Source organism: Ciconia boyciana, chromosome 8 (genome assembly GCF_034638445.1).
Source record: "Ciconia boyciana chromosome 8, ASM3463844v1, whole genome shotgun sequence".
Classification (NCBI taxonomy): Eukaryota; Metazoa; Chordata; class Aves; order Ciconiiformes; family Ciconiidae; genus Ciconia; species Ciconia boyciana.
The window spans coordinates 53402896-53413262 of NC_132941.1; the positions used below are offsets into that span (position 1 = coordinate 53402896).

Sequence of the window (10367 nt, forward strand, 5' to 3'; positions counted from 1 at the left end):
TGCAAAGACCCTATAGTGGTATCTAGAATGGTTGAAAGCACAAACTTTTTCCATGTGGAAAATTTCACGGCATGGTTCTGCAAGTTCAAGCATAAGAACCTACCATTCCTGAATGGAATAGCATCTGTTTAAGGACAGAAAAATTCTCTTACGCCTCACAGACCTAATATGGCAGTTGTTTTTTTCCCCAATACCTCTCGTAATTCACTTTACAGGCTGAAGAACAAAGTGTTTTTTGCAGTTCATCATCTGCACATAATACAAGAGGCAGTAAGGCAGAAGAAAAAGGCAATGCTCCTGATGAGCATAGATTATCTTCATTTTTCATGTTCTAAGTGATCTGAAATATAAGCAGCTCATGTGTGATCAGCATTAGTACAGGACGTTTGTTTGTAGTTATTCATTGTCCTAGAAACCAAGGCCATCAGCAGTTACACAGTTAAAAACCTCTGCGAAACTGAATGCATGAAGCCATGACAAGAGGATGAGGTCAGGAAAGCATCATTCCCTATTTTTATTTTTTATTCTGCTCTATAAGAAAAGTTTATGGCAGAAAACTGTGGTATACTAATCTGATAATACAGAACTCACATTTGTCCATTGAAAAGACAATAGTATAATGCCAGTATCATCTTAGGCATGGTAGTTTTGGTGTCTCATATATATCACAAGCCACCAAATAGAAATTGATGGTATTAATCTTAAAAAGAATCCTAGATTTGCAAGTTAAATGTTTTCACACTGGCAGATGCTTCTAGTTGGTAGTCAGGTAAAAGTAAATTTCAAACAAAATGAGAACACTTTTGAAGCCTCTCAAAAGAGGCATCTCAAGGGAGGTTAACAAGTAAATGATCAAATACAAGTGAGACAAATGGGCAGGTCCAACACTGACAGTGGCATGGAAATGTATTTCAGAAGCAGGGGTTGCTGTCTGGAATAAAGCCTTCAATATTTCCATAGCTTGAGATATTTTCAGAGTCAAAAAGAAAACAAATCTCAAAGGGAAGTAAGGATACCTTAAGGTTACTAGCAGTTAGCATGGGAATAGGTTTTCAAGGTTTGAGCAGGTCATATTAGCTTGGGCATGGTTGAATGCTGACATGCTTATACTGCTTCTGGGATACAGATTAGTACCTCCACTGCACAGATATATTACTATGCTAGGACCTGTGTCAGAAATCTCTTCATTGTACTGCACTGTGCAGTAGCGGCACGTCTTGTAAGTCTCCTGTCAAAACAGATTTCAAAAATATTGTTGAGACAACATATCTATTTACTGGGTTGCACCTGTTTAACAGACATTAAAATTATTAATTTATTAACATCTGTTTACATAAAAAGTATAATGACTTGGAATAGGAAAAAGGAAAAAAAAAAATCAGTAACTACCATGAAAGTTTCTGCTTCATCTCCTACCAGTCCTGCAATGGCTGAAACTGGCAAATCAGGGCCATGGTACGGATCTTCACTATGAGAAACTGGGAAAAATAAATCCTTATGAGGACTGATGGACCCTTGTCCATCAGGGAGTTTCACAGGGCTGTGAAAAAGCAAGAGACACTGTCTGAGGAGAAGAAATATTATGAATATTAAATGCTGATACAAAACTGAGAAGTGTGTTTTCAAAACTTTGAGACACAAACTTAGTTAATGGGCTTTACTTCTGCAAGAGTAATGGATGTTTGTTGTAGACAATCATTCTACATGGCACATACCATTTCACTGAAAAGTAATAGTAATTCTACTACAAAAGAGGAATGTTCCTAACTGGCAGAAATGGATTACCATATTCTAGCTCAGCATCTTTTCTTGTTGCCTTGTACAAACAACTATTCTATGCTACTGTTTCCTTATTAACCAGGATTAATAAAGTCGCACACCTAAATTGCATATTAAGCATGAATCCTCACAGCATGTTTATTTGGAGAAAGTTCAATGATGATGAAAAATTAGTAGTAGTATTTGCCTGTTGCACTCTGGTAATCAGCGTATGAGTGGCTGTTACAATGCAGGAGTTGAGGATTCTATAGTTTACAAACTATGTTCATTTATGACTTGGAAAAAATTTATGTGAAATAATCAGTTCTCAGTGGAGGTTTAACCTCTACTGAATGGAATGAAAAGTGAAGAAAAAGGAGTATATATGTATTTTCACATGTGTACTCTATAATGACAAAAGGCAAAAACCCCTTCCGTATTCTTTTCAGATAGCAAAGTAAGGCCTTCTCTATACTTTCACTAGTATAACTGTATCGGTGACAATATGTTGGTTATATTCAGAGTTAATAAGGTTAAACACACTTGAGAATGGTAGAGTAGCTGCCACTGAAACAGCATAGGTATTATACTTCAAGGACTTCAACTTGAATGATACATACTACTTCTATGACAGCCTCAAAAAAACATTTCAGCATAAATAAATTCTAGGTTTGCTGTGCTCAGTGAATTGCATTGACAGAGCCACCCCCTCTGGACCTATAATTTGGTCACACTAGATGGAAATCACACAGAAAACCGATACTGTTTTTAGTACAATTTGTGATTACAACAACATACTGTTTAACTATGCTTAGTAGGAAGCAACTTGATCCAAATTTGGTGGTTTCATAGCTACAGAAGCAGTGCTCAACATAGCCACTTGCAGGAAAGCAGTCCAGGCACTACCTTAATTCAGTCAGCAGCTTTTGATAGAGGCTGCCAAAGCAGCTGATTAGTATTAGCTTCATGATGTGCATAATCTGGACATGTGAGTGCTAAGAAATGAAATCATAAATTCAATTCACTTGATTGACTAGACAGATTCACACTGGTTGTGATTTAGCAATTACTGATTGCAATTGCTAGGTCAACTAAATTGGATGAAAGTCTTTGCAAACAGATGTAGGTTGCTATTCTTAGTTATTAAATTATACTTCTAGATTTTTCTCTTAACCTGAAGGGTGTTCCACTTACTTTCGCTTAAGGTGATGCTCGTCATTATTCCTTTCAATATGCCAGATAGTAACGGAGCTCTCATTAACAAAACACAGTTGTTGCCAATTCATAGGGTTAAAACTTAAAGAGGTTGCTGTTACCCCTGGCTGAGACTCACTGCACAGGAGGATATTTTCTTGCCAGTTCCTTCATTAAGGAGAGTAAAAGAAAATCAAATCCATGAAATAAGTCAAAAACACTCAAGCCAAAGATCTGGATGTGATTATAACTGACATTCAAGATCAAGTTTGGAAAACAAATACTTTGTCACTGACAAAAAAATTTCTGCTGTCAAACAAGTTAGGTCCTCTTGAAAGTGAAAAGGAGGTGGTTAATTAGCTACACATAAAATTATTACTGCTACAAAAAGATTGAATAGTAAAATTATTTTGAAAACTGACATTTTAGAAACATTATCATGCACTTCCTTTTGTGAAAAGACCAGACTCAAGAGACATGGATTTTTTTTCATCAGTTCCATCAGTGACTATTTGAATGGGCCCAAACAGTTAACTCTTCAGCACCCCAGACCTCAGCCTTGCTTTTCCAACCTGTAAAATAATGATTATAATGTTTGCAGGCTTGCAGTTGGAAGCTATTACAATTAGCAAATAAAACACAGTCAGCCTGTCATTATCTATGGATGAATTACTTAGGTAATACAGTAATTGTGTTGTGAATGCAGACATACAAGCTATGGCTGCATTAACTAAGTTGAGCACAGAACAGGGCAGAATTTGCATGGGGCTGTTATGTATAGCTGACACAAGCCTGGGAATCTGCTTTCCACTGACTTTTCTTTTGTCCAGTGTAACCTATTTTATGTTCTTACCATCTAATTTGCATATTTCTCAATTATCCAGATTAATTCTTGACTGCATTTGCATTTTTAGGTGCTGTCCAAGAACTCATTATCATCATTTGAAGGAAATGGTTAAAACTGTTTCTTAATTTATTGGACAATATATCTGACTGTTAAGCTAAATAACGTTTATAGCTTTAGTATTTGTCATTACTGCTGAGAAGAAAAAAACCTAAAATGCATACACTGCTGTAAATGGATTTAGTATAATCCTGTTGTTCTGGCCTGTAATAAAGTCACTCACAGAAACAGATCAGGATGCAAGACAATGGTTAATATTGATAGCATATGCAAAAAATGAGAAGTATTCACACATACACAGTAACTCTTGTTAAAATTACAGAAAGCTATAAGCTGCAAGTCTCACTTTAAAAGATATCAGGATAGCTTGCTCTCTAAAGATGTCAGATGTTCTCATCTCGTACCTAACAGATAGTGCCAACATTCTTTTATAGTAGATAATTTATTAAGATCTGAAACTATATGGTACATGTATCTGAAAAAGAATCTGGCATTAAGCCTCTCCTTTGAACAGAAAAGAAAAAAGATATAGGGATAAAATATCTCAGATGAAAGGCAGCTTTTAGTTACCCATAAGCTTTCTATATTTTGAGACTGACATAACTTTCAAAATATCTCATACCTCTGATTCTAAACTATCTGCTTAAAATACAGGAACTGTGCAATCATCATATTGTAATGACACATTAAGAATGCTAAACATTGAGATTTCTTTCATCTGTATACACACATTTCTACAATGAATGCACAATTAATCCAATTGCAAAAATGAAGGTCCTGATCTCACAGTAAATTCACACACCTCTGTTCAAGTTATTATAAATTCTAAGTTTAACATTGTAAGGTAATTCTATTTTGTTACTAAATTCTTTCTGACTGGAATCTAGGATGGTTCTTTTACGACAATTAGCTGCTGATAGTCATATTCATGCTGATGCAAATAGGTTTAAATGGTTTGGCCTTGGAAATTGCCCACACTTTAAAGCATTTAAACATTTCTAGATATTTCCATTTTTAAGAATAATCTAGAGAAGTCTTTCAAGATGGTGGTTTTTTGTTTAAGTGCACACAAGGAACACATTAGACCATGTGTGTTATTTCTGCTGTAAGCAACAAGCATGTAAGCTCTTCAGGCCAGTGAGGCTGTCTTGCTGGTTTCTACTGTGATATACACACAGACATCCTTCCTGAACTACTGTGTATGATCAGAGTTCACAGCAAACATTATTCTTCTTCATAAGGGATAAAGAAGAGGCATCTGTAATAGTATGTACTATCATTACTAAAATTCTGAAGTTACAGGAGTTTCTGCCTCTTCGCTAATCATTGTACAAGAAAAGGTCATCATTAAATTGGGAGTATACAGAATATTCCTTACATGTCCTTGCTTGCCTTCCTCCTACTCCACCCTGCCCATTTGTTTTGAAGAAGTGCTCAGACTCCACAGTTAATGGAAACTTGCTGGCAATGGAGGCAAGAGCAGGATTATATTTTTACAGAACAATTAAAAAAATTAAATATTCTAACTTTCTGTATCTGCACCATATTATATAATATTTCTTTTCATGACGATGAGCAGAAAATGATGATCTAACCCAGTGACCCATCATAGTGTAATCACTGAGCACAACTATAAGACAGAACTAATATAAAGCACAAGTAATTAAGAGGACCACTGAACAGTCCAGGGGGACAAAAAACTAGAAATAGGCTTTAGCATGCTTTTCCTCTTTTCAGCAGGCAACTTTTTTTCACAAACGGCATGGTACTCAACTTCCAAAGGTGAACAGATAATTTACTGATGCTGAAGACTTTAGAAGTACTCCAAAACACAAAATTTCAAAGAAGGTAGAAGATAGCTGTAGCAAAGTAACAGTCATTCTGACTAGTGGCTACTAATGCTAGAAAATAAACAGCAAATTTGGTACAGAAAGTTTGCAGACAATGATAAATCAGAAATAAAAAAGGAGATGAAGGCAACCAGCGTGTCTTCCACATTTGTTAACTTAATTTATGCTAAAACAGCACACACACAAAAATATGAATTAAATGTAAATGGTATAAGACTTTTTTTTTTTTTACTCTTACCATACTGAAAGAACAAATTCTGGGATTGAAGAGTAACTGGCTAGATATGGGCCTGCGAAGCTAAATGCAAGTAAGGTGTAGTCCAGCTGAGCATTACCTGAAATGTGAAAATAAAGAACATGGTCTTTAATTGCCCTGGACTTTACTGTATACTATCACAGATAGAGTACTCTTCTCAGTTCCTTTAGATCCACTTGAACTCTTCAAAGACATTCCTCAGACCCCTGACTCCTTTGCTTCTCTCCAGATTATTTGATTTGATCATAAAAATGTTCCCTATGTATCACTGCTTGTATTTTTTTCAAATTTTTTCAATAATATCTTGAATTTGTAAAGCATTTTTCCCCCAAGTACCCTGAAATCCTTTGCAGTCATAATTTCATTCATATACATGAAATAAGCAAGTAGTATGCTCCTTATTTAAATGGCAAGGAAACTGAAACATGGGTAGGGTAAGCAACTTAACTAAGGAGAGAAATGTTATGAGGCAGGCAAAAATATACATTAGATCCCAGACTCCAAAGTTTAACTGCAAGAACCCTCATTCCTCTCGCATGTCAGATTTCTCAATGTGGCTTTCAGCGGTCTGCTTGGAAGCCTACTGCAGTATGACTTTTTTGGTTATTCTGACTATATTTTCCTAAAATGAATTCCATTTCATTCCATTTGTTTTCCCTTTAAAACAGCTCCACTTTGTACTGTCATATTCCTCCCTAACTTGAGCCTAACTAAAGAGTAGCGCAGTGGAAAATTCCTTCCACTGCTTCCCATGTATCTTGTCATGAGACAGTTTCCTGTCACACTGTTTTTCAAGTCTTATCAAAAAAATCCTTTAGAAACTGGATGATTTAAGCATTGTTTTAATGAAATGGTGACTGGAAAGGTTACCACATCACTACCTTTTAATTCTGTCAGTTTACTCAGTTCTGGAAAAGTGTAGATATATACGATGGGATTCAGCTTCCGGTCCGAAAAGGCCAGCACTTGACTGTTCCCATTCACTGCAAAGGCTCCCACCTGGCCAGTCTGACACTGCAGCACTGTTGTCTTCTTTGTTTCAATGTCCAGGAAGAGGATGTAATTGCCACAAGGGTAGCAGACAGTTTGATTGTTGATAAAGCCAAAGTTCTTGTTTGAGAATCCCTGAACCCAACTTAAGAAAGAGCAACTTAACGTTAAAACATTAATCAAAGACACACATTTCTCAAAATACTGTGAAAAACAGGATGTTGTAGCCTAAGTTACACTGAACTGATACTTGGGATGTTAGACTCATCCTCATACCAATGTTGCAAAACCACAATAACTTCAGGATCTAGTATTATGAATCACTAGTTCAGCGTTTGCAAAAACATAGGGTCAGTCTTACCCTGATGGAGTAACAAAGGACTGTCATAAGAACAGAGAGAGATGGTTATATTTCTTTCAGTTTTCACTAAAAATAAAGTTAGCCAGTTCACAGGCTCTGTTTTTGTACTCATATATCATAGTAATACAGTACACCTTTACTCTGAAAGAATTACACAGGTACAATCTGCACTGGGGACCCAATTGTGTTTGCTTAACCTTTTTATACTTTCCTAGTTCATCTCATCCCTGTAAAATAAAAAATACAAAGGCATGGCCTCTGTTTATATGAACCTAACCAGGAGGACTGTTCTGCTTTAAAGATACCAGTACTTTAACATGGTAAAACTTTGGAATGTAAACAGGATGTGTTACACAAGTACTGAAATAAATTAGTGAAGAGGAGTCAGTTTATGAACTGACAGTGTATCAACAGATTCATAACTGCCTGCAGATGTTTTTACCTTTCAGAAAGTGGCTGGATAAACATCAGGGTCCTCTTACCAAAGGGATTTGCATTCACCACTAAGTGAAGATGTCTGACTGAGCCACAGCTTAGCCTGCTAGGACCATGTTAGAAAAGTTTCAGCAGTGTAAGACATACCCTCTGTGTACAACACTGCTGTTAGCACCTTCTCTTCTAATTTCTATTCAGAAACTTCCCATCTCTTCTCTTCTTCCAAATAAGAGCATTTGACTGGAAGAGATCTCTGTCCTCTGCAATTGCAAGCAGCATTTTTATATTCCCTTTCATGAACATATGTCAGTCATAAGATCAGATCAGCTGCTGATCCTCTGTACTCTTACTAGAAGATTTACTACAGCCTCAGCACTCTTATAGTTAGGAACATGTTTAAATGAGTAGTGTTAAGATATTTATGTCCAGCAATAACTTCTCATTATCTTTTCTCACTAGTTTCTGCTCTTGGCCTCTTTCACTACACACCAGAGGAGTAAGTGTAGCCAGCAGGGAGTGACCATGTGCTCGTGCAGATGAACTAGATACCATGGCAACAAAGAGGAGACATTTCAGCTGATGAATGTTTTTCTGGACCTTTTACACAAGAACTAGATGTATGATGTGCCATGGCACATAAGCAGACCTTTACAAACATGCTCACAGGACCAGCTCTATGCTTTTCTCCAACACTAGGTCTGAACCAGTAGAAATGAAGTATTTTTAACTTCTGTTCACACAGGTAAAATGAAGTCTAGAAAATATGTATGCAGGGATAAATTAATGGGATGACAGTGCAATTTATCATCCTTATACAACCAGTAAAGGCTTAAGGGGACAAGGATTCAGGCTGTTATCTGATGTCAGCTATGACTGGTGCAGTACACACTGAGGCAGGTAATTAGCCATGGCCCACCCACATGTTTTCCATGCTGTGTCTGTCTCCAGTTCTGTATAAACATTATGTCAGAAGTATTTCAATCAAACTTTGCCAGCTGGTAAAATGTAGATGAGGCAAAGTAATTACAGTTGCTTGGAAATTTCCTTACAGGGCATTTTGCCACTGAAAAATACTAGTTAATACAAAACAGATTACATGAAACCATGAGTTTTGTCAAAGATCTGTCTTTTCTGAAGACACAGAACACAGCATTCCAATTGCCCACTGCAAAATAATTTTTGACACTTTCTTCTAAAACTGATATGCATACTACTACTGCTAACATTAATTTATAAGAAAGGCAAACTTCAAACTTTCCTATTTTATGGAAATGGGCTTTGCTTCACATTCAATAAGGCTTAAATTCTTTTTTTATTTTGCATAATATTTTCATTTCGTAATGGCATTTTCACAAAGCAGAAAACGTGGGTCTCAATTCTTCCAAGTAACACCAGTTTGCACAAGAGACCTCCTCTGAATAGCAATGACATGCTTCAGATGATATCTTTTTTACTCTGCAAGTATCAGAATGGTTAAGGCTGAAGCCTGTTTCTCCTATTACTAGAACAAATAATTTTCTTTCCACCAAGTGTTGCACCTATAATTATGGATCTATGTCCCATAAGCATCAATGAAACAGATGAAATACTTACAATGGACAAGGAAGTTTAAACATCTGTCCCATTACATAGAAAAAAATGCCTAAACACCTTAGATCGCTGTGAAAGTCTCAACCAAGGTGGGGCAGGACAGGTTTAATTCATCTATAGCTCCTATTTGTTCAGAACCAAAAAGCAAGTTGTTGGATTGCCAAAAGCTCTGGAAGAGAAGTGTTTTTATATATATAATGTGGGTTATGCTTGTGGGAAATGGAAATCCGAAAGTCTCTGATACGCAGGTTAAGATGCTGAGAGAGAAAGGTAGGAGCGAGGACTCAGAATACCAGGAAAATTAAGAGCCATGGCAGGAGATGATGACAGTGGGGTTTAGGAGGTACAGAACAGCTAAGGAAATTCTAGAGGTTGAAGTAGCCTGGGTAAAACAGGAGAGAGATGTAGCCATGAACTGAACTGAACGGGTTCACAAGGCCAGGTACTGAGAAACAAAGCATGTCCCAAGAGTTCATCAGGATTGTGTGCTGCCAGAACCATTACCCTGGAAAAGACAACTCATGCTACGCTTCTTACCAACTCATCAAGCTCCAGCTTAAAACTTACTCCCTGTTTCAGAGCCTCCTTGTGCTAAGGGCAGAGAACCTCAGTTTCATCCAAATCCACCAAAAGCTCAGTTCCTGCTACATGCTGCAGTGCAAGTACTTCTTTCCCTCTCCCCCTGCAACTACCCGCTGCCCTAACACAGACCCCGAGCACAGCTGCCTCCCTTCCTTTCCCTGCTAGACCTTCCCTATTTCTGACAGCTGCACAGAGCTGATCTGGGGTGAGAAGAGCTGGGCTCCGGGGGCACAGGACAGGACACCGGGCACCCCGCCGGGGCCGAGGGGCTCAGGAGTGTGCGGCGTGTGTGGAAGCCTGAAGTGCGCAGGCTGCCCCGGCCAGCCCCCACCTCACTTCCAGCGCGGCCTCCTCGGCCGAGAGGCAGAGGCGGCCACCCGGGGCCTCGGCGCGAAGCTCCTCACTGGCCGCCTCCATCCGCCTCACGCCACCACCAGCCTGCTTACA

The 10367-nt window shown here is 37.9% G+C and overlaps 1 protein-coding gene across 4 annotated transcripts in view; it reads right to left on the reverse strand.

The window, feature by feature from the left end:
* The window catches only part of CFAP43 (cilia and flagella associated protein 43), a 49297-nt gene extending 38930 nt beyond the window's left edge, over positions 1-10367 (reverse strand). Inside the window, exons 1-5 of one of the 4 annotated variants that reach the window (XM_072871365.1) lie at positions 10252-10367; positions 6844-7097; positions 5945-6041; positions 2953-3120; positions 1390-1540 (exon numbers count right to left, since the gene is read on the reverse strand). In XM_072871365.1, coding sequence (XP_072727466.1) covers positions 1390-1540; positions 2953-3120; positions 5945-6041; positions 6844-7097; positions 10252-10337 — 756 coding nt within the window. In that variant the 5' untranslated portion in view covers positions 10338-10367. Of the gene's footprint in view, positions 1-1389; positions 1541-2952; positions 3121-5944; positions 6042-6843; positions 7098-10251 lie in introns of those variants that run through there. The other 3 variants (XM_072871362.1, XM_072871363.1, XM_072871364.1) reach the window with 3 other exon arrangements.